General features: G+C 64.4%; 5 protein-coding genes and 1 pseudogene across 6 annotated transcripts in view; all 6 read right to left on the reverse strand.

Annotated features, from left to right (window-relative positions):
• Positions 1-663: 663 nt before the first annotated feature.
• On the reverse strand, positions 664-3,786 carry MLX (MAX dimerization protein MLX). Its single transcript, XM_082494772.1, has 8 exons — positions 3,724-3,786; positions 3,422-3,458; positions 3,179-3,268; positions 2,570-2,676; positions 2,224-2,323; positions 1,836-1,935; positions 1,340-1,541; positions 664-791 (listed from the first exon to the last, which is right to left on the reverse strand). The coding sequence occupies exons 1-8, from the start codon at positions 3,766-3,768 to the stop codon at positions 735-737; spliced, it is 738 nt and encodes a 245-aa protein (XP_082350898.1). The 5' UTR covers positions 3,769-3,786; the 3' UTR covers positions 664-734.
• A 259-nt stretch (positions 3,787-4,045) lies between these two features.
• Positions 4,046-5,793, reverse strand: LOC309681270 (coenzyme Q-binding protein COQ10 homolog A, mitochondrial-like; annotated as a pseudogene). Its single transcript, XR_014270598.1, has 5 exons — positions 5,575-5,793; positions 5,423-5,523; positions 5,158-5,347; positions 4,924-5,025; positions 4,046-4,832 (listed from the first exon to the last, which is right to left on the reverse strand). The product of XR_014270598.1 is annotated as a coenzyme Q-binding protein COQ10 homolog A, mitochondrial-like (transcript).
• Positions 5,794-5,916: 123 nt separating this feature from the next.
• COASY (Coenzyme A synthase) lies at positions 5,917-11,101 on the reverse strand (the record flags this gene model as incomplete). The annotated part of the gene is made up of 9 exons (XM_082495106.1): positions 5,917-6,251; positions 6,564-6,710; positions 6,800-6,897; positions 7,533-7,617; positions 8,444-8,508; positions 8,952-9,141; positions 9,427-9,558; positions 9,868-10,082; positions 10,483-11,101. 9 exons carry the CDS (start codon positions 11,099-11,101, stop codon positions 6,195-6,197), a joined length of 1,608 nt encoding a protein of 535 aa, XP_082351232.1. The 3' UTR covers positions 5,917-6,194.
• A 468-nt stretch (positions 11,102-11,569) lies between these two features.
• HSD17B1 (hydroxysteroid 17-beta dehydrogenase 1) lies at positions 11,570-13,220 on the reverse strand (the record flags this gene model as incomplete). The annotated part of the gene is made up of 6 exons (XM_082495121.1): positions 11,570-11,740; positions 11,836-12,019; positions 12,151-12,244; positions 12,341-12,520; positions 12,804-12,965; positions 13,124-13,220. 6 exons carry the CDS (start codon positions 13,218-13,220, stop codon positions 11,570-11,572), a joined length of 888 nt encoding a protein of 295 aa, XP_082351247.1.
• Positions 13,221-13,656: 436 nt separating this feature from the next.
• NAGLU (N-acetyl-alpha-glucosaminidase) lies at positions 13,657-17,684 on the reverse strand (the record flags this gene model as incomplete). Its single annotated transcript, XM_082495008.1, has 6 exons — positions 13,657-15,655; positions 15,924-16,180; positions 16,436-16,521; positions 16,721-16,867; positions 16,945-17,092; positions 17,281-17,684. 6 exons carry the CDS (start codon positions 17,682-17,684, stop codon positions 14,439-14,441), a joined length of 2,259 nt encoding a protein of 752 aa, XP_082351134.1. The 3' UTR covers positions 13,657-14,438.
• A 1,712-nt stretch (positions 17,685-19,396) lies between these two features.
• Positions 19,397-22,223, reverse strand: part of ATP6V0A1 (ATPase H+ transporting V0 subunit a1) — a 30,536-nt gene continuing 27,709 nt past the window's right edge. The window contains exon 21 of the mRNA XM_082494833.1: positions 19,397-21,095. Coding sequence (XP_082350959.1) covers positions 21,002-21,095 — 94 coding nt within the window. The 3' untranslated portion in view covers positions 19,397-21,001. The remainder of the gene's footprint in view (positions 21,096-22,223) is intronic.

Consider the following 22,223-nt stretch of genomic DNA (forward strand, 5'->3'; position numbering starts at 1 on the left):
CTTCAGCGCTCACTCAGGAAAAGCCTGCGTGGAAAGCTCACTCCCATTTCCCTTTCAGGGGTCTATGGCTACAGCGAAGAGGTCAGGTTTTAGCAAGTCCCTGGTGCATGTCACCAGTTCTGCACCATCCTGGCAGTGACAGGCTCGTCTGTCAGCCTGCTCTGCCAGGCTTCCCCAAAGCAGCTACACAACTTAAAAAAAAACATGCCCTGTAAGAGCTGTGTCAGAGGGAGGTATGAGAAAGCCCCCAGTTAGGGGAGAAGCCTATTCCTAGTCTGTTTTAACAGAAACCAACAGCTTTTAGCATGCATTCTTGTTTCACTCCCCTCCGTGGGATCAGAAGGGGTCGTATCAGTGGCTTGCAGTTACAGAGAAGATCTGCTGCACAGTGGAGAGTCAGTGGCACAGGCGAACCCCATGGTGCCACATCTGCCTGAGCTAAAGACTCTCTGGCACCTTAAAAAGCCTCTACTCAACACACACTATTTTTCCCTTTTTGCCGAGTCCCTATAAATATTTGGTAATATTGACTGTGACAGCACCTGTGGAGCAGCGGTATCTGCACGGCCTCATTTTGGTTTTGTAGTTAATACAATAAATAATTCAGAGAAGCTTTACCAACAGCCATGTGGGAGGTGGCCCAGCCATTCCTGGTGCCCGTCACCCGAGTCCCCGGGCAGGAGGTGCCCCAACCCCGTGGGCAGCCCCAGAGCTGCTGGCGCTGTAGGGAAGGCTCAGTAGAGCTGACTCTTGAGTTGGTGCAGGACCCCAATCACGATGTCCCGCAGCGTCTGGGGCAGAGAGGAGACAAGGTCAGTTGTTCCAGGGGAGGAACAGCCCGTCCCCGCTCAGCAACTCCTGCAAAAGCCTGGGGCATGTGCCATGGGCACCCCCTGGGGCTGGCACGTGCAGTGCCAAACACTGCGACACCTGCGTCGGAAACGCTCCCACTGCTGTTCCTGGGCCGCAGCAGGGCAGGGACCTAGCCCTGCCTGAGTGCCTGCCCCCTCAGAGGTTACTTAATTCCCAGAAAACCTTTCCGTGTCCTGAGGGAGTGATGGGGACCAAGCAAGACTCTCCTGCTGAACTCTGTTTCACCCTGGCCAGCTTTCAGCACCAAACCAGTACAGCAGCTGCAGCGGGAGAGGCTGGAGCTTGGGAACCTTCTCCTGTCCCCGCACTTTGCCCCAGTCTAGCACCAGTCACACACTCCCCTTTTGGAAGCTCCAGGAGAGGGGACAGCCATGCCCAGTCCTGCACTGGGTGCAGATGTGCACAGTGGTCTCTGTCCTGTTTCCCTCTGCTATTGCAATAGCCCTCCCACGACTCCCGCACCCACCTGGGGCTTGCAGTGCTCCTCAATCCAGCTGAAGACACAAGCCGAGAGCTCCTGAAAACTCGTTACGGAGATGGAGGCGTTAAAGGACTGGAACAGGGAATCCATGATGCCTTGGAAAACATTGAACTTCACCTCGTCAGAGACCTGGTCCTTGCCTTCGCTTGGGTTGTCCTGATGAGCTTTCACAATCTGCTCATAGTTCCTGAAACAAACCAAGCGTCCCGTGAGGCTGCACACGCCTGGCTGCTGCAACGACAGGGAGGACCAAGATCCCACAAATACTGGGAAGCTGAGGCTGCTCCTGACACTGGGAGCAGATTCATTTTCTGAATCAGATCCACCTTCCTACTAAACTCCACCAACTGACCCAAGACAGACCCACACTAATGAGCCACTGGAGGAGAAATGGTGACAGCAGTCAGGGACAGGTTTGGTACTCCGGGTGCCAGGCTGCCTGCAAAGCACTGAGTGCATCCCCCGACCCCTCTTCCCTTACACTTTCATGATCTTCAAGGCCATCACGTCTTTCCTGAGCGTAGAAACTTCCTCCTCTTGCTTCTTCTTTTCCTTGTGCAGGAACTGGATGTAGTCGATGGCTGAGCATGAAAACACAGAGTGAAGATTTGAGAGTGGACACAAGCCCCTGAAAGCCCCACAGAAGGTGGCAGATGATGCCCTGAGGTACCCACACCTGGGCAGCATGAGGTCCCAGCTGCCCTGATTCTCCTTGGGGACGTGGGTGGAGGTGGCCAGCACCTGGGCTCACACAGAGCATTGTCACACCAGAAGGTCCCCAAATGCTGAACCTCTGCCCTGCGTGGTTCTAGCAAGGCATTTTGGGGGTTGATAGTACCCTCTTCCCTCTCCCCACTCTTAAGACTCACTTTTCTGGAGGACGATGACCTTGCTCAGCTTCTGGAAGCCTATGGAAAAATCCTGCTGCTCACAGGTGGGAACGATGGCCTGCAAGTCATCGTAGCCTTTCTGTAGGGAAGCAGAGCCGCAGCTCAGGTGTTTGGAGTTCAGCAGTGTGAGACTCGTTGTTTCAAAAGGTGTCAAATCCCAAATCCCACCACACAGCCAGCCAGAGCTGAGCTGGCTCTCAGCATGCTGCTGTCTGGGGAGGGTAAATCCAGCAGGGAAACAAAGGAGGACGGTGCCAAGAACAGCAGGGTGCTGCAGGGCCCTGTGAACCTCTGTGCTGACAGCACACACAGCCTCTCGGGTTACCTTGATGGCGTCTCGCCTCTTCTGCTCCGCCTGGGTGTGCGCTCGCCTGCGCCTATCCTTGTACGACTCTTTGTAGGGCTCCTGGTGATAATCGCTGTCCTCATCATCTGTGTGGAGAGAACTTGCCTGAGTGTGAAGAAGGCTGACTGGCGAGCTCCTGAAGCGTGGGAGGGGGCAAAGGTACACAGAAGGGCGACAGCTCAAGGTACCAGCTGGGCCCTGGGGGCTGTAGCCAAGCCCAGGCCAGCCCCATGCCCCAGGGTGGCAGTCAGCTCCAGCAGGTCAAGGGACAAGGACGAATGCTTCAAGGGGCACTGCCAACCCTCTCTCTGTAGAGCTGGGCAGGAGGAAGATGCCAGCGGCCCCCTTGGGAAGGTGTCAAAACCTGACCAAGTCCCTCCTCCAAACACTGCTGGAAACCACAATGCCCTGATGCTGTTACCCACTATCTCCCCTCCCTCCTAGGAGTGGGAATCCTGCCCTGCTGGCAGGGGAGGCAGCCGTGCTCAGCCCCTCAGCACAGGGGCGAGCCGGAAGCCCCGCCACGTGCTGGGCAGCCCAGTGAGCAGAAAGACCCACAGCCGCAAAGGACAAACCCCACAGCCCTACCTGTATTGGGGACAGAAGAGGCGCTGGTGGAGCCGATACTGTTGGCTCGTGACACTATGCTGCCTTTCCTCGCGTTTTCCATGAAGAGCGCTGGAGGGAGGTTTCACACAGTAAGTGACAAACCCGGGGCGCGTGACCGGGCGCAGAGGGATGGGGTGCAGGGTCACCGGCAGCCGCTGTCACCGTATTGGGACAAGCGGCTGCTGCGACCGTGCGGGGGTGGCCCAAGGCCCGGGCACCTACCCGAGTCCAGGCCATTGTCGCCGTAGGCTGCGTCCACCTTGTGCGGGGCCGGCGGCGGGGAGAAGAGGCGTCAGCCGGGCTGGGGCAGCAACTACCGCGCCCCCGGTTCCTCCCGACCCCCCCCCGACCCCCGGGGCCGCGCAGGCAGCCCCCCCACCCCCCGGCTCCGGTCCCCGCGCGCTCAGCGACCTTTGGCCTCCGCCCCCCGCCTTCACCCTGTCCCTCGCGCTCTCCCCAGCCCCCCCCGCCCCCCTCCCGGCCCGTTCCCCCGCCGCGGCGCGGCGCCCGCCGAACGGGCCCACCTTCCCCCGCGAGTCCTCGGCCGCGGCGCCGGGCGGCTCCGCCATCTTCCGCCCACCCCGGTCATGTGACTGCCGCGGGGGGCGACGGGAAACGCAGTCCGCCCCATCGTCCCACCGCCAGGGGGCGCCCTCCCCCCCCCCGCAGCGCTCGTAACCGCCCTGACGTCAGCGTGACGCACCGCGCCGGGCCCGGGGCTGAGCCCCCGGCCGTGACGGGCCCCGCGGAGCCGCTGGGTCACCCTTGTGGGGCGGGGGAGGGGCTCTGACGAGTAAAAGTGAGGCAAACCCCGGAGTTTGGGGTAAAGACGGTTTAATAGGTAACGAAGAAGCGGCGCAGGAGCAAAGCGGACCACCGCGGGGGGGTCCGGCCTCCAGCCACCCCCGGGCAGCCGGGCGCCATCCCGCCGAACGGTGACACCGTCATTCCAAACGTTCCCCGCCTCACTCCTCCCCGGGGTTCGTACACCGCGCGCGACGACGTGTGACACGGAACACCCCTGGGGTCGGTCGGGGTCGGCTGTCCCGGCTGTGCCCCCTCCCGCCCCCTCAGCCCCGCTGGTGGGGGTGAGGAGCAGGAGCGGCCTCGAGAGCTCAGCGACAGACCAAAACTGCCGTGTGCTGTCACACCGCTGCCCTCCCCAAGCGACCTGGCGCTGTGCTGGCCGCTAGCAAGGGCATCAACTCCGTCCCAGCCAGGACTGCGACAGGAGGGGAGCCGGAGCCGGCAGCGTCCACACCGGGGTTTGCTGGCGGGTCACGGTGCACCAACCAGTCGCAGAGTCCATCTATGTCGGCAGCCGCCAGCACTGCCACGGGGCAGCCGGGCCTTGTGTCAGCTACGTGGGAGAGCAATGGGGCTGGAAAAATAAATTATCTCTCGAGCGGGTTAAACAGACATAAATAGCATGAGCAGAGCCCAGCCGAAGCCAGACCGAGTGCTGAGGAGCATCTCCCGCCATGGCCTGGCACCCTCAGTCCCACAGCGCTGCCTGTGGCCCAAAAAGCGCCTGCGCCCGGCCCGTGAACGCTGACACCGTCTGCTCCGCCACCTCGTCCAGAAACAGGCTGGCCAGCTGGGCGTGCAGCAGTGAGCGGAACTCGAAGGAGACCTGGTGGGGAGTGGGGAGGTGGTGGGAGGCTCAACGGAGTGGGCAGAGCTGATGCTGCCTGCAGCCCTGCCTGCCCCAGGGAGGCACTCACTGAGAAATCCAGCACGCAGGTGTCTGTCCGTCCGGGCAGCCCTGGCCCAAACTGCCACAGCGTCTCCAGGTGCCTGAAGAGGCGGCAGTCCCGGCTGATGGCCTGCGGCAGGGAGACAGCTCAGGAGGCCGCTCTGCTCCCAAGGGATGGTCCCAGCACCCCGCGTCTCCCTGGAGCTGTTGGGGTCTCAGGCTGCCCAGGCACAGCCCAATGCCCCAGTCCCGTCCTGCCTACCCGGATCCGCCGGGAGCCCAGGAAGACCTCGGAGACGTAGTGCTCCAGGAGGGGCGGGAAGCCAACCTCGAGCTGTGCCTGCAGCACCTGCCCGCAGCGGGAGAGCACGGCCGACCGGCTGCACCAGGGCACGAAGAGCCAGTACTCGCCCACGTTGGCCACCAGCTCATACATCTGCTCTGGCGAGTACCTGGGCCGGAGGCACCGGTCAGGGGCCGCACAGCCCGGCTGGTGCCCCGCGGGGCCGGGACCTGGGAGAACTCACCCCAGGACCCACCGCTCCCGGTGCGCGCTGGGGCCGGTGCCCGCCGGGATCAGAACGGCCACGCTGGTTGCACCGGCAGAGACGGGGGGATGCCGAGAGACCTGGAGGGACGGTGGGGTGGTCAGGGAGCCAGTCCTGCTGCCCCGCTGTACGGCACCGCACCGGCCCCGCCGCTGCCCGCCGCCACCCGCAGCGTTTCGAGCAGCGTCCGCCCTCACCCGGCCATGGCTCGGCTCTGCCCCGCCGGTACCGGGGCGGGACGGTCTCGTGCTCCCGCTGACATCACGGTGATGGGGCGCCGGGGCAGGACCGGGCGCTCCGCCTCCCCCCCGCCCACGGGACGGACCCGGCGTCACCGGTGTCTCGGGAGCTGCGGCGGGGCAGGGGGAGGCGGGAGGGGGACTGGACCCTCCGAGCCGGGCAGGGCCGGGGGCAGCAGAGCCGTCCCCGGGGGGGGGGGGGGCAGGGGACAGGACCAGCACAGGACACGAACACAGGAGCAGCCTCTTTACTGTCACACGGGGAGGTCCGGGCACCAGCGTGGGCTCAGCCCTTCAGCCCGAGGAGCCGCTGCAGTGTTCCCCCTCTCCCAGGGGACGGCGGGAGGCCCCCAGCCCCTCTGCGGGGCCAGAGGTGGCGGGTGGGTTCAGCCCCTGCACTGCACTCCTCCCTGGCACGCTGACAGCAACAGGACATGGACCCTTGCCTCCCGTCCCACCGATGTGGGATCCGTGGGGTTGGTGTGTGATGGTCGGGGGGGTGCGTGACTCCCTCACGGGCTGCGCTCCTGGCTCAGGCGCTGCTGCAGGAGGTCCCAGGCCTTCTCCACCTGCCAGAGAACCCACACGGGAAGGCACGTCAGAGTCCACAGCCAAGCCAGAATAAGGCAAGCATCACTACAGCATGGGCAGGAGCACCACCCGAGATCCCAGGCTTCCTGTCCCTTCCCTGCTGCATTTACATACCCAAATTCATCCCTTGTGGCCGTGCCCAGAGGCAGCCTCAATGGTGAGCAGCACACCCAGGTACACCACGCGTGACCCGGGCACAACACTGAGCCCTCTGGTCCCCGTCACGGTCACCTGTCTCCCCCTTCACCCCCCGAAACAGACCCCAGTGCCGCAGCCAGCCCAGGGCTCACCTGCTTGCGCGTGACGTCATGCTCCCAGAGTGTGCACAGCACCACCTGAGACTGCTCCACCCTTTGGCTGTTGGTCATCTGGCTCCGCAGCCGGCTGCGAGCAGCCTCCTCGCTCAGCCCGTCCCTGGCCATGATGCGCTTCACAGCCTGGCAGGACCAGAGGGGACTCAGGCGCTTGGAGGGAAAGCTGAGACCCAGCCCCAGCAGCGAGCAACAGGCCAAGGGGTATCGCCCACCTCCTCCTCCGGGATGATGGCCGTCCACACCTCATGGACCATGTCTTGCCAGCCAGCCTCCAGCAGCACGGCAGCATCCAGCACGCACACAGCCTTTCCTACGGAACGAGGCCATTCCTCATTACCTGGCAATCACAAGGCAGCACGACTGCTCCTTGGAGTCCAGCCCAGCCAGGCCACTTATGCTCCTTCCTGCAAAATGGCAGCGCAGATGCTTTACTGCTGAGCCAAAGAACCTCCTGTGGCAAAGAGCGCAGCAGGCAGAGGCTGTGTTTGTTTTAAGGGCACACCCGGGGTGGCAGGTCACCTGGGCACAGCAAGCCAACGCCTTCAGCCAAATGCCTATTGAGCTACCAACGGCATCTCCCAAGAGCAGGAAAAAATCTGCTCCCAGAAGGAATACACACCACACTCACTGCTGGAGCACTTCACTAAACCCAAACTTGAAGTCAAGTGGGAAGGAGAAAGCAACCTCCACCCTCCTTCAGAGCTGGATGCCTGCGGGAAGCCTGTCCCCGCTGCCGGCCCAGCTGAGCGCAGGGTTTGCTCAGAGATGTGCTAGTGAAAATCCCCAGCAAGCTGCGCCGCAGAGAAGAGAGGGTGTCTGAGCATGGAAAATACTCATGGTGCTGCCAAAAGCAGTAGGTTCCCAGGGCTCTGGGTCGTGGTGTGCTGTGTGAGACCATGCCCCCAACTCCCACCGTCGTGCTGCAATGGAAGCCACCCCACTTACCTTGAGCATCTGCCTCCCTGATCCGCTCCTTGACCATCCGCGCCATCTCAGGCCACACGATGTCTGTGAGACTCTTCAGCCGCTCCTAGAAAAGACCGCAATGGAAGTCTGTTACTCGCCCTCAGAACCCCTGAGCAGCCAACAAGGGGACCACTGGTGGCAGCAGTGGTCACAGAGGGCACCCAGAAAGAACCCGCTAAAACCCCGGGGACGGACCCAGCCCATCGCCTGCTGGCCAAGCGTAAGGAAGGAGAGCTTCCAAGCTGGCCAGGGGCTCCCACGCCTGCTGACGGGGTCCAGGCTCCTTTTCCTATTATTTCCCTTGCCCGGCCAGGCTCAGCAGAACCTCGGTGTCTGCTGCCAGAGACACTTTGCAAAGACCTGCCCTGTGGCACAGCGAGCTCCCCATGCAGCAGCACCCATGTGAGACCCCTCTGTCTCGGGGGAGCCCCTCGAGCCGCCTCCAGCTCTGGGGCAGCCCGCAGGACCCGAGCGAAGGGCCGAGCGCTGGCCCGGCCAATGCAGCCAGGCACAGAGGGTCAGGTGCGGCTGCCGTGTCACGCAGCCCTGCTGGGTACAAGCCCAAACCACCAAAGGGTCAGAGAGCACCAGGTCCGCGTACGTCAGCGCTGTCGCTCTGCACTGGGTGAAGGACAGGGGGGACGGGGATGGGGACGGGGGCAGGGAGGCAGCAGCATCTGCCGGGGCGGGAGGAGCATGTCCAGCACGGCTGCTGACTTGGCTACAGAGACAAGATCTCTGTGTCCTGCCCTGTCCGTACGGTCACTGCCAGAAAGTACAGTCAGGAAGGCGTCACCAGCTCAAAGGGCTGAAAAATAAAAAGCCTCAGCACAGATGGAGAGTTCCCTGCTCAGGAGATTAAATATTGACAGTCTCTGTGCTGCTCTTACCTGGTTTCCAAACACTTTGGCCCCAAGGACTTTCCTGTTAATCGTCCCATCTTCATTTAGGATTTCTGCAAGACAGAAGCAGAACAGGTTTGGGAGGAATGAATCCAACTCACTTCCCTGCGGCGAGCCCAGGTCAGGGTGAAAGGATTTCAGCTCTCAGAGGGACCCAGAAAGGAGCAGTAGAACCTGACCTGGCAACTCTTCACCTCACCCCAGAAAAGGACAGGGCAGAGCATTCCCTAGACCAACGGCAGCCCGGTTCGGCCTCCCACAGCAGCCGCTTTACAGTAGCTCTGACATGGGATGCAAAAGACTTGGGGAAAGCAGCGGTTTGCTGCGCTCAGGCCCAACCATCACCAAATCAGCTACAGAGCCCCCCCCAGGTGGTGTGGAGCCCAAAGGCCACAGGGAGGGGGGGAGGGCAGGCAGGACGGCTCCCTGGGACGATGGCACACCCCTCCCTCCTCTTCCTCCTCCCAGTCTCCCCCACAGCCTTCAGTGGCTCTACCTGCCCCAAAGGCCGCCACCACCTGCTCGTAGGCAGGGCCACTGGGGACATAGATGGTGTGGCCCAGCTTGTCGGCATCGATGAGGAAGGCTCCCAGGTGCCCCAGGAGTTTGGCGATGGAGGTTTTCCCGCTCCCGGTTCCTCCGGTCAGGCCGATCACGTATGGGCGCGAAGGCAAGGCAGGGTCTTGCTAAGGGAAGAAGGAAAGCTGTTGCCAGCAGACAGAGGACATGGGCTCTGCTGGAGAAGGATCCTGACCACCTGGCCTGGAGGTGGGCATGGAGCGTCCTGGTGCTGCGGAGCGGAGCCCTGCCCCTGCCGGGGGCCAGCACAGGCAGCACGTAGGCAGTCCTCCAAACTTGTCCCTCTGCAGCAGGGGGACAAGCTGGCTCTTCAGCCCCCAAGGCTGCCACCCCTCCTCCCAGGCACACCGTCACCCACCGCAGCCCGTGGCTCCCCAGGCGTCCCCCCTCACCCGCGGGGGCCGCAGCAGCGTCCCCAGCAGCCTCTGCCGGAGGCTGGAGGAGCTGATCTTCTCCTCCTCGTTCTGACTGTGGTTGGGGTCCTTCATCAACAGGATCTCGTAAAGAGCCAGCTCAGGGAGCCCCTGCCGAGAGGAGAGAGCCCCGAGGGCCGTCAGCCCCAGCAGCCACTGGTTGGGGTCGTGCTGCGCACAGAGGCTGCTGCTGCACCACCCTTGAGGTGCATGCGGCTGGGGGCAGCTCGGCGCAAAGCTCCCATCTGTGGGTGCTGGCAGACACGTGCGCTGGCACTGTGCCCTCAGCCCGGGTCGCGGCACACCGGGGCACTGAACAGCCACATCTGCTCATCGAGACCCCATTTGCCCGCAGCCAGCGGCAGGCTGGGGCGAGGGGGCGGGAAGGGGCAGCCCACCGGGCTCCTGCGCAGGCATTACATTTTCAAGTCTCTTCTTGTTCACAGCCTCCCCACCCCTGCGGGTCTCCTCGCTGACCACCAAGCACTGCAGGTCGGGGTCTGTGACCGAGGGGCCGTAGGGGTCAACCAGAGGCACAATGTCGTAACGCAGCGAGGGATTCACATCCTCCAGGAACTCGCGCAGCTTCGCCGCTCGCACCTCATACGGCTCGATCAGCTCCGCCAGGACCTTGTCTGCCGGGCACCGGGAGGGTGGAGAAGCAAGAAAGCGTCTGTTTAACAACACGCAGCTCCTGGAGCAGCGGTGGAGAGCAATGGAAAAGCAAGACTGGGAGATGGAGATAAACCCTGTCTGTGACCCTGGGGGGCTGCCTCCTCCTGTCCCCGCTGCACGCCTCGCTTGCTGGCGTGGATGGGACACTGGGTCCCCACCGTCACCCTGCCTGGAGAGCACTGCCCAGGTGAATATGGCTTCCGGGACCCCACACACCGTGGAGCCCCCAGACCACCAGCCGTGACGCCGGCCCCTCTCACCTCCCCGTCACGGTCAGTACCGGGCTGACGCCTCGGCCCCACACCGGCAGCAGGCCCGGCCGCCCCCGGCTCCCCCCCGCGTCCCTGCCCCGGGACTCACGGTGGAGCAGGTCGCCGTCGGCCACCCCGGCCAGGAGCCGGTGGCGCGCCAGGAGGCAGCAGGCGCTGAGCAGGAGGCGGTGGGCGCCGTGGAGGCGGTCGAAGGTGCCGCCGACCACCACGTCGGAGAAGTCGGGGAGCGCCGCCTCGGGGTCCTCCTCGGGGTCGCCGTCGGGGCCGCCCTCCTCGGCGTCCTCGGGGCCGCCCAGCAGCAGGGCGGGCAGGCGCGGGGGGCAGCCGTAGGCGGCGGCCGCCAGTTGCTGCAGGCCGAGCTGCACCGGCCCCGGCGGCCCCGGCGCCTCGGCGGCGGAGGCGAGCAAGACGCGGGGCGGGCGGGCCAGGCGGCGGGGGAGGCCGGGGCCCAGCAGGACGCGCAGGTCGAGGCCCCGCTGAGCCGCCGCCGCCGCGTAGAGCGCCGCCAGTGCCCGCAGCAGCGCGGGGCCGGCGGGGGGCGCGGCGGGGCGCGCGGCGGGGGCGGCGAGGGGCAGCCCCGGCTGCAGGTGCACGTACAGCGGCCCCGCCACCACCCCCGCCGCCGCCGCCAGCGCCGCCGCCGCCCGCCGGGGCAGAGCGGGCAGCGGCGCCGTCAGCACCAGCAGCCCCGAGCCGAAGGGCGGCATCGCCCCGCCGGAAGCGCCGCCGCCGCCGACCCGGAACGCGCCGCGGGACCGCCCCGGCACCGGCACCGCCCCCCGGCGCGGCGGCGGCGGGACGCCCCGGTACTGTCGAGCGTCGGGACAGGGCTCCGCCCGCGGGGGGAGGAGACGGACAGACCCGGCCCCCCGCCCGCGGCACCGGGGGAACCCCCGGGCACGGCCCCGCGGCGGTTCCCGCCAGCCCCGCGGGGCACGGCAGGATCCCGGGACACCCTCCCGCGGCACCCCCCGGGGATCGGTCTGAACCCCCCGCCAGCCCCCCGGGCAGGGCTGCTCGGCGGGAGGGACGGAGCCGGGAGCCGTGCGGCTGCAAAAGAGCTTTATTTGCAACACGGTGGGACCGAGCACCCCCCCGCCCCCGACCGGGTCGGACACCGCGGGGCCGGGGGTCCACACGGCAGCGCGGCTGCCCCGGTGTCACGGCGGCTCTGCTCAGGGCTGGTCCCCGCCGGCTTCGCCACAGCCGAACACGAAGTCGTGCATGGCCTGGACGTACGCACAGCCGTCGGGGCTGGTCAGCCTCAGGCGCAGGAGTGGGGCGAAGAGCTGGGTGGTGACGCAGCGCAGGGGAGGGCAGGGGGTGCCGATGGCCTCCAGGAACGCCTGGCACCGCAGAGGGGTCAGACCCGTCCCCAGCACAGCCCCATGGCCACCCCCAGGCACGGAGCCCTTCCCAGACCCCATCCCACAGCACTGACCTGCAGGACCTCCTCCACCTCCTGGGCCGTGTCGCGGAAGAGGCTCTGGCAGTGCTGCAGGTACTGGCGGTAGAGGCCCCGTGTCTCGGCGTCCAGGCCCTGCAGCTCGCTGCCCTCGGGGTCTGGGCGCTGCAGGTTGGCCAGGAAGCTGGTGTTGACAGGTCCACACTCCACCAGCGTCAGGCTGCGGGAGGGAGCGGGGTCGCAGCCCTGAGCCAGGCGTGTGAGCTGGCACAGCGCACCCCATCCTGGCATCCCCCCATCCCGGTGTCTGGGGTCAGCAGCGCAGCCCCTGGTGGTGCTGCCAGTACTCACTGAATGTTGAAGGGCCGCAGGACGATGGCCAGGCTCTCGCACAGCCCCTCCACTGCAAACTTGCTGGCGCAGTACACGGAGTTGAAGGGCAGCCCTGGGGCAGAGATGCACCCTGAGCACCGGTCCCTTCCCCATGGCTCCCCGTGCCACAGGGTGCCGGGTGTCCCACCAAAGCAGGGCCACGTCCCACCTTGCAGCCCCCCGATGCTGCTGGAGATGATGATCCGCCCAGCCCTGCGGCGCTTCATGGCGGGCAGGAATGCCTGGATGGTGCGGACGGCCCCGAAAAGGTTCACGTCGAAGAGGGTCTTCATGGCTTGGTCGGAGCAGGTCTCCAGAGGGCCCATCAGTCCCACCCCCGCGTTGCAGACTGCCGGGCACAGTGCTGGTGAGCGGGGCACCACCACCCCCTGTCCACTCCCCAGCACCGTCAAGGTGCCAGAAGACAGGAACATGGGGGCCCTTCCCTGTTGATGGGCCAGTGACCCTCGGCACCCCCAAACCCAGCACCTGCCCTGCTGAACACATCCCAGTCCAGCCCCAGGACTGAGGGCACCTCCCGTCATCTGTTATCTGCTCCCTGAGGGCTGGCAACCCCAGAGACTTCCCCCCAGCCACCCTGGGGACAGTGGGGGCACTGGGGAGGGCCGTACCCAGCACATCCAGCCGCTTCCCCTGCACCTGCTGCGCGGCAGCCGCCAGCGATGCCGGGTTGGTGACGTCGAGCTGCAGGACCTCCAGCGTGTCAGGGCAGGAGCCCCCCAGGCGCTCCAGCAGCCGCTCGCCCTTGGCCAGGTCACGCATGGTGGCATACACTGGGGGAGAGAGCACAGTGGCTGGCAGCGGTGCTGCCGAGCTGCTCAGCCGCGCCGGCCCCAGCCCACCCCCAGAACCGGCTGTCCTTGGCGGGGCGCTGCCTGGCCCAGGGGACCCCCAAGGGTACTGGACCCCCAGTGCAGCATCACCCCTTTACCTTTGAACCTGTGAGCGGCATCAGCCGCCAGGCGCACAGCCAGCCCCAGGCCGATGCCTGAGGAACAGCCTGTGATCAGCACCGTAGTTTTCTCCATGGGCGGACAGTGCCGGCCGAGGGGGCCGCGCCGTTTAATAGGGCTGGGAGGGAGGTCCCCCCGCCCCACGTCACGGCTGTTGTGTCTGCTGCCTTATCTCAAGGCCCCTCCGCCCACCTCCTTGCCTGTGCCCGGGGCTCCCTGAGCCTTGATGATGGTGCACCTGCTGCGATAAAACCCCTACGGTGCCAGGACCCCCCATGGGAGGAGGCTCTGGGACACAAGGGGAGCCACAGCCCCAGGGGTCGGCACCAGCCAGGGCCAGCTCCAGCCGTGCCGCACTGTGCCAGGCACCCCGGCTGCTGGCACGCATCTGGCAGCGTGCTTTCCCTGCTGTGCAGGCACAGGGGCCGAGCGCCGCTCCCCTGCCCCAGTTTCACACACGTCCCACGCTGGAGAGAGGAGATGGACAGACACAGGAGAAAAGAACGCTCAGTGGTTGAGCCTTTAATCGTGCCACGGGCTGGCAGTGCCGTGGCCGAGCTCTGCCCGAGCCCCAGCCAGAGGTGGAAAGGTGTAGAAAACCCCATCCCAGGGAGCGCGGCCCCAGTGTCACTGCAGAAAACTCCACAAAGTCTCTTTCAATGCAAAAGGCACCAAGCGTGGCCAGGGCCGTGCAGCGGCAGGTCCCTGCAGGCACTGGGGTCCACGGGGCAGGCAGCTGCCCCAGTGCAGGACAGCCCAGGACCACCACACTGGGGGGGGAGGCCGGTTCCCTGCTTCCCCCAGGGGCAGGGGCTGCTCTGCCCCAGCCCCGCTGCCTCCTCCCTGGCTGCTTCTCCACCACCACCACCCCCGCCAGCCAGCCAGAGTTGGGGGGATCCGGGCAGGGGACACGTGCATGCCCTGACCCTCTGTCCCTCTGCACAGTCCCAGCTCCTGTCAAGCTCCAGCTGGAAGTTCCGGGGGAGCACAGCCCTCGTCTCCAGGCTCGTGCCTGGGGCAGCCCCGCTTTCCCGGGGACAGGCTTGGGGCCGGCAGGGCTGAGCACAGAGCACGACACAGGATGGGTCCCTGGGGCAGAGCCTGCCCCCCATCCAGCTGCCAGCCCAACTCAGGGCACGTTCCAGGCTGGTTGGGGATCACCGGGGCTCTGCACCGTCATTCCAGCGTGGCTGGGACTTGGCTGTCAGGCCAGGAGCTGCAGGAGCCTGGAGGCAGGAGGGTGCGGGGTCTCTGCCCTCCATCCTGGGGAGGCTCTGGAGGCACGGCCCAAAGTCACGCTGGCCCAGCTCGGCTGCGCCACAGGGCACTGGGGTAATATTTGAGGAACAGCTTCCTGGCGATCTCCAGGGTGTCCCCAGCCGGCACAGCCGGGTAGCGCTTCTTGTTGTAAACAAAGCCTCTCTCCACCTGGAAGACAGCCTGGTTGAACTGGTCCTGGTGGAAAGGGCTGCCCGAGTTGAGGCTCTCCACCAGGGCAGAGACAAAGAGGCTCCAGCGCACGCCGTAGTAGTCCAGCACCAGCCCCCCGAGCTGCTTGTTGGCATAGTCCAGGATGTTCCCGCTGGGTCCCCAGAGCGTCACCTGGTTCCGGGCGTTCAGCTCGTACTGCTCAGCCTCCCGGTCGCTGGTGGCCACGGCACGGGCGCTCTCCAGCCAGCGGCCCAGCAGGAAGAGGCTGTGGCTGGAGAGGAGGCTGTCAAGCTCTGGCAGCAGGTCGTAGACCAGCACGCCACCGGCCGTCAGCAGCTCTGGCAGCGCGTGGCTCTGGAAGGCACTGCGGATGCTCAGGTAGTAGTCGCTCACCAGCTGCTGAGCCGCCTGCCGCGTGACGTCCACCAGGTCGTAGCGGAAGGTGGGGCTGGAGCCCAGGTCCGCACCGGCGCTCAGCAGCAGGCGCCAGGCCTCGTACACGTCGCTGGCATTGTACCACAACTCGGTGTCCATGTGCAGGGAGGGCCGGCGCACCAGCGGGCTGCGGTTGTGGTTGACGCAGACGCCGGTGCAGTTGTACACGCTGCGGAGGAGCAGCCGCCAGGCACTGGCTGCTGCAGCATTTGGGGCGCCATAGCGGCGTTCGGCGTAGCGGGTCACCCAGCTGGGGAGGTCGAGGGGCTCCTGACTCCAGCCCAGCTCGTTCATCAGCTCATACACCATGTCGTTCTGCTCAATGCCCTCAGGAACCAGCCCAGTGCCCACCATGGTGGAGTTGGGGAAGCGGCGAGCTGCGAAGGGGCCGTGGTTGATGGCCTCTACTGTGCCAAAGAGGCCATGATTGCCCCCAAAGTTGTGCAGCATGCACCAGATGAAGGGCTGCCCATAGAAGGACTCTGTCCACTGGTAGACAGGCTTGGACTCGGCGAAGAGGTCGAGGACGATCATCCTGCCAAGGGGCACGCCGTGCAGCAGGGCCCGCACCTGCGCCGGCTGCCAGAAGTCCGGCTGGTGCTGGAAGAGCCAGCCCTGCATCAGCCACAGGGCCTCGGGGTCGGCTGGGGACAGAGGTGCACAGGGTGAGGTTCCCCTCCGGGCAGGTCACACCGGCGCAGCCGCCATGCTCCCAGCACAGCGGGCGTCCCGTGAGAGCCCAGAGCCATCGACTGCCCCTCCTAGAGGGGGCTTTGAGGGTCTGGCACCAAAGGGGTCTGCTGAGTGCAGGCAGCTCAGTGCTCCCATGGAGCCCACAGCCATCCCCTCCCCAGCCCCCGGCTCTCCCCGCCCAGAGCCCCACGGCCGGGCCGGCTCCGCACACTGACCCACCTCCCGTCATCGACCTGAAGACAGCGTTGCTGACCCTGGAGAGATAGGGAGGGTCAGAGGAGAGGGGGGTCATCTCGTTGAAGGTGTCGGCGCTATAGACGTGGTCTGTGCCGAACTCCTTGATCAGCTCCTTCAGGAAGAGGGTCCCAATCACCTGGAACATGGGGTCCTCCGGGTCCAGCAGGTAGGTACACGAGTAGGTGCAGTCAAAGTGGCTCCAGCCCCCGAGGCGAGTGGCATTCACACGTGGAAAGACTCTGTGCCGGAGGGTGGAGATAGGGATCATGATCGGGACAGGACTGCTGCACCCCTGCAGGGACAGGGCAGCCTCTCGGGGAAGCCAGTGTGGGGACAGGAGGGCCATGAACCACGTTGGCCCTGGGAGCGCCCTGTGCAGCTGACACTGGCCAGAAGTGGGACCCTGGGAAGGGCACGGGGCTGACAGCGGGGAATGGGCTGCAGCCAGGACTGATCTGCCCTTTGGGTCCATGAGTGTGCGGGGCTGCACCTACCGAAGGACCCCCTGGGGCACGTGGCCCGCAAAGGCCGGCAGCACCGTGATCATGCCCAGCGAGCGCATCCTCTCCACGATCCGGTACTGGGAGAGAGAAAAAGGGAGGGAGCAGGGGGAGAGGAGCCCCCACCTCCCCATGAGGGGTCCTCGGGTGCCTCTGGAGCCCGAGGAAGGGAGCCACAGCCCCCAAGCCTCCGCCAGTGCTGTCTCAGCCCCAGGGAGCGGGGCAGGGGGTCGCAAGGGTCTGCCCCGGGTGTGCGGGCAGCCCCGGTGCCCCCGGTACCTGCAGGTAAAGCTGCTTGAGGTGCCAGGATGGCGGCAGCGGCCCTGCCCAGCCGCGGAGGTTCCCCATGCGGTTCCAGGCCAGGAACGCCGGCCCGGTGAAGTAGGCGTCGATCTCTGACTGGTTCAGGCCCAGGGAGCGGTACACCTGCGGGGCAGTGGGGGCTCAGCGGCCCCGTGGCCACCCCGCCGCCCTGCCCGGTCCCGCCGGCCCCGATACTCAACCCGCTGCCAGGCTGCCTCCTGCCCGGCGAAGGCCGGCGCCAGGTTGATGCCGCTGAGCGCCATCCAGTCGATCTCCCGCTCCCAGCGCGCCCAGTCCCACCAGGCGTAGGAGTAACTCTGGGTGCAGACGTTCTGGTAGTAGCGGTACCTGGGGGGAGGGGGAGGCTGCGGGCCGGGCCCCCCCTTCCCGGCCCCGCTCCCCTTACGTAAGGGCGCCTTGTCCCGGGCTAACGAGGCGTGAGCAGCGCCCGGCGCCGCGCTCGCACCCGGCCCGCCCCCGCGAGACGGGACAGGACGGGACGGGACGGCCCCGGCGGGACCCCGCGGCCCCGTTACCTGCCGGCGGCGGTGGCGCGGATCTCGGCCCGCAGCCGCGGCAGCGGGTCGGGCAGGCGGAGCTGCACCCCGGACCAGGAGAGGTGGCAGCCGCAGAAGTCGCGTAGGTAGCGGTACAGGCCGGCGGCCGCCGCCACGCCGCTGGAGCCCGTCACGGCCACGGCCACGGCGGCGTCGGGCGGCGACCGCAGCCGGTAAGTGTCGGGTCCGCCCGCCGCCAGTGCCGCCTCTACCGACAGCGCCACGGCGGCGGCCCGCGGGCCCAGCAGGCGCCGCGCCAGCGCCCGCACCGCCGCCTCCTGCCGCGCGTCCCCCGCGCCCGCCCGCGGCACCCGGAGCCCCACCGCCGCCACCGCTGCCGCCGCCGCCATGACCAGCAGCGACAGCCCCGGCCGCGCCGCCATCACCGCTTCCTGCCCCAGTGCTGCCGCGCTCCGCCAATCCGCGCCGCCGACCGCGGGGCGTGGCCGCCGGCCGCCAATCAGAAGGCGGCAGTGGGCGGGGCGGGGCCGAGCCGGTACCGGGAGCGGGGCGGAGGAGGCACCGGGAGGTTCCGGCGGGGCGGAGGCGGGCGCTGCCTGTGCCCGGTGCGGACGGGGCCGGGGCTGCAGCTCCTGCGTGGGGCAGCGGGACCCCCGCGGGGCGCAGGAGCCGCCAGGGCGGCCCGGTCGGTGCGGCGGCTCCGGGGCTCCGGGCTGTTTTCATACCGCGTTTTCTACCCGCCACGGCTCCGCCCCGCTGGGCGAACCGGACCGCCGCGGTCCCGGAGCATCCGCCAGCCCGGGAGAGCGGCGCTGCACGGCTCCGGGCTCCCGGGATGGGCAGAGAGCCGCCCCGCCGCCGCTCCGGCCAGAAGAGGGCGCTCCGAGACCGGGTCCCGTGGCTCTGCCAGGCCCGACCGACCCCCGGTAGCCCGACCCCGCGCCCCTCTGCGCCCGGCGGGGCTCAGCCCTCGCCGCCGGGGGAGGCGGGCGGGCGCAGGGCCCGGGGAGGCGGGGGGAGCCCCGAGGGGCGGCTGCCCCCGGCCCCGCGCTCGGCCCCGGCAGCGGAGGCAGACCCCCGCAGGCCGGGGGGGCACAGTCGTGACCCCCCCCCGCGGGGAGCAGGGTGTCCCGCGGCTCCCGGAGGGGTCCGTGGGCGCGTCCCGGGCCGCGGGGGGCGGCCGTGCCCCCTCCTTTGGTGCAGAAGGGACGGGGGAGCTCGGGCAGCCCCGGCCCTGCCTGCGGGGGGGACCGGGGGCACCGGCCGTGCCAGGCGGCAGCGAGGGCTGTCCCTGCGGCCCCGGGGCCGTGAGAGCGGCCAAGCGGAGCCATGGAAACGGGCAGAAACACCGGGATTGCAGACGGGAGTGGTGCAAGAGAGAGGGGGAAAGGGGAGAGCAGCCCCTGGCCACAGCTGGCACCGGCGGGGACCCCCATCCCAGGGGCGCCGGAGGACGAGGGACAGGCATCCCCCGCTGCAGGCGCTCCTCGCCCTCCCCAAACACTCCACACTCCGGGCTGCACCAACGTCAAAAACACAATTGCCAAACGCCTGCAGAATCCCCTCTTCCGCACATATGGAAAAACCCCTCGGGCAGCTCCAGGCCCTGCAGGAAAGGCCTGAGTAAACACATCCCTGTCCCTCCCGGGTGCAGAGCGGGTCCCCGCGGGGGACAGCCTGGGGCTGGGGGGCCGGGAGCAGGGCAGCAGCCCCCAGCAGGCAGAGTGTGTTTGCCACAGTCCTCATGAAAGGGCATCCGTGGCCCCTAGGTTTAATCAAGACTTAACTTTTCCTCCTGCAAAACCGCTCGTCTCGCTGCGTTAATGGGTTTATCCGGGCAGGCAGGAGGCTCCAGGACACGCTGGCCCCGGCTCGGCCTCTGCTCAGGATGTCAGCCGGAGCACGATAAGCACAGAGGCGTTCCAGCCGAGGCACGGTCACGCCGTCCCTCTGTACAACCCAGCTCTGCCCACCCCGTCGGCCTCCCGGCCACCACGGCGATGGGAGCCTGGGGCGGGAAAGCTGAAGGCCTCAGCTCCCCCCGGGCAGATTTTGGGGCTCTTCCCAGCATGGCGCAGGGAAGAGGCGCTGCCCGGGAGCTCCCTGCAGAGAAAAAACAGAAAAGAGGCCGCACTGCTTGTTGTGCAGTTAGTTTAATTTATACAGCGACTGCCAGCAATACATCTCACCCGGGGCAGCAGGACTGGTGTGACTGCTCCACCTGCAAACCAGCTTTGATTTCGCCTTTCATTCTGCGACCACCACTGTAAACACAGAGCGACCTCCGCCCGTAACCGCAGCGATCACCCAGGAGCTGCTCAGGCGCAGCACCAGGATCCCCGTGCTCTGCACATGCACCCGGTGCGGCACGCAGCGCACACACACCTTTCTCACATGAACAGCCCTGCGCTGCAAGGAATTTCCTCCTCAGTTCCAGGTTACAATGATTCTCATTATCGTTCTAATCTTTTCATACACAAATAGTTCAGACCCACTGTGACAATTAAACACGACAGTTACACACAGCACTAACACACACACACTCCCCACTGCTCCTACAGCTACATCAAGTTGAGGAGGGCAAGAAATTATTCACATCTTGCACAGGAGAAAAAGCAACAGCTACTGTGGGGAAGCACCACCGGGACTCCACTGCCATGGGGGTATTTCGGCAACTCGGCCTCTGTTTGCCTGTGAGGGCTCCTTAGGCCCCGCACACACATGACAACGCACATCACTGGTACCTCCACCTTCGCAAAGCTGCCTCCACTGATGCCAGCTCTACATGGGCATTATCTGGATGTGCCTCAAGGACTCCGCAGTCTCAGGGCTTTGCCTTTAAACAAGAAACCCAAGAAATTCCACTGCCAGTGATCAGTATGACAGTTTGCACCGCAGCTCACCCCTCCTCCAGCTTGCCCCAGGCAGCCGAGCCCCCCCCCGCTGTCTCCGGAAACAAGAGGTGGAAGGGACCTTTGCTGCTGGACTCGGGGCTTTGCCTGGGATATGAGCGCGTGGGTGCACAGTTGAAGGAGCATCTGTCTCCATGGAGGAAAGGAACAGCCTTTCTTGCAAGGACAAGGTGTTTCCCCATCACTAGAGCAAACAGAGCCACCATACGCCCGGCTGAGGCCGAGTCCCACCCCTTCACATTGCCTCCTCAAGCCCCTCAAAGAGCTGAACCCCTGCACAGGATGAGACGTTGGTTTTTGCCAGATTAAAACATGGCACGTGTGGAAGCCCTGGGGGTGGGAGAAGCACACCCTGGATTGTCAGCTGCCCCACTGGTCATAATTTGTTTAATCAGAGGCAGAGACACACGGGATCCACATGTAAAATTTTCTTAAAAAAAAAAAAAAAAAAAAAATCTCTTCCTGAGCAGCAAGCTGTGCGCAAGCTGAAGTTGTCACCTTTTCTCCATGTGCTCGTATGCCCCCTCAGCCCTGATAAGTCTGCTGGGGAGTTCACAACACGAGAAGTACGCTATTACACACCAAACTCAGACACTTCATGCACTTAGTATCTTCAGTGGTAAACTTAAGGAATGAAAAGTTTCTTTGATCCAGTGTCACTCATTACCCAAGAATGTCAAAGCTCTTGGCTTTGAAACACCACGGTAACACTTGAGGGTGCTGCAATAAGTTATTTTCTCTATGGGAGGATTACATGCAACTCAGGCACACGGGAGAGGGCTAGCCATAAACACACGACGTTTAACACTGCTTGCGTGGAGGGGCTTTTAGTCGTCAAACCTCCCCTCGCGGATGGTGTCAAAGGAGAAAGGGAGAAACTTGAATCCAGTGCCAGTGTAGAACTTGTTCTGGAACTCAATCCTGCAAGAGAGTGAAGAGTAATTGATCATCAAAAAGGCAGCTCTCAGATATAAGTTAGCAATTAGCAAGAACTCCATTAAAAGTATGATTGTTGACTATAAAAACAAAAAATAAAGCTTTGAAGACAAAAAGTGGTATTATAAGCTAACAAATCTTTTGGCACAAACCCCAAATTTTTGTTCGATGTTTCTGGAGCAGAGCAGAACTGTCCAGGTACTTTGATCTCACCCCCACAGGCAATAAAAAGGCAACAAAAATAGGATGAACTCCCTAACTGCTGTGTCTCTTAGGAGCACCCAGGAGCCCAGAGCACTTCCTATAAACCTTATTACCAAAGCTCGCATTTGAGTTAGAACAAATCTCAGTCGCGTGATGCTCTGCTCAGACTTCCTCCCTCAGCTACTTCTGTTTATTTATTTGAGTGTATTTGGTTTATCCCCACATGACTACTTCTGCTGAGCTCGAGGTGTGCCTGCTGCCTCCAGCTGAGCATTAACTTAGCCCTGTTTGCCTGCTTCCCCTAATAAACTCAGTTTAAAAAAAGAAGTGTTCGAGACCTGTCTAGTGGTCAGCAACAGCCAAATAGGGAAAGAAAAAAAATAATCCCATGATTCACAGTAAAAACAGGCACAGTGTTTCACGAGCCTCGTGAGAAACACTTTCCATTGCGTGATCCACTGAAAAAAAGAAGTCTCTGTAGGAATCAAGCAACAGCAAATTGTAGAGCAATTTAACACAATTCAGGGGAAGTATTTTTATGAAGCACAAAAAGGCAAACTTGGATTATTTTTTTTCCAAATGGGGAATCATGGCAAACTCCAAAGCTGCTGGCATTTCAGCTGGCAAAAAGTCATTTCCCAACAGAGCTCAGGAGGGAAACGTTCAGAAAAACAGCTTTCTGCTCCTGTCTTCTGCTGCCTGTTCTTGCAGATAGGCAGACTTCCCTGTAGAGGAATCCCGAGGATGAGCAGGATTTTCCATGTGGGAGGAAGGGCTCCTTGCCAACACGCTCCAGTTTTTCAGGAACCCTGATAATCTCCATAAGTATCCTGTGACTAAGTAACTATTCTGTAAGCAAAGGGAAATAAGAGGCAGAGGGTTGGGTACATGAGTCACACAGAACCCACT

The sequence above is a fragment of the Vanellus vanellus genome (assembly GCF_965231255.1).
Source record: "Vanellus vanellus genome assembly, chromosome: 24".
Taxonomy (NCBI): domain Eukaryota; kingdom Metazoa; phylum Chordata; class Aves; order Charadriiformes; family Charadriidae; genus Vanellus; species Vanellus vanellus.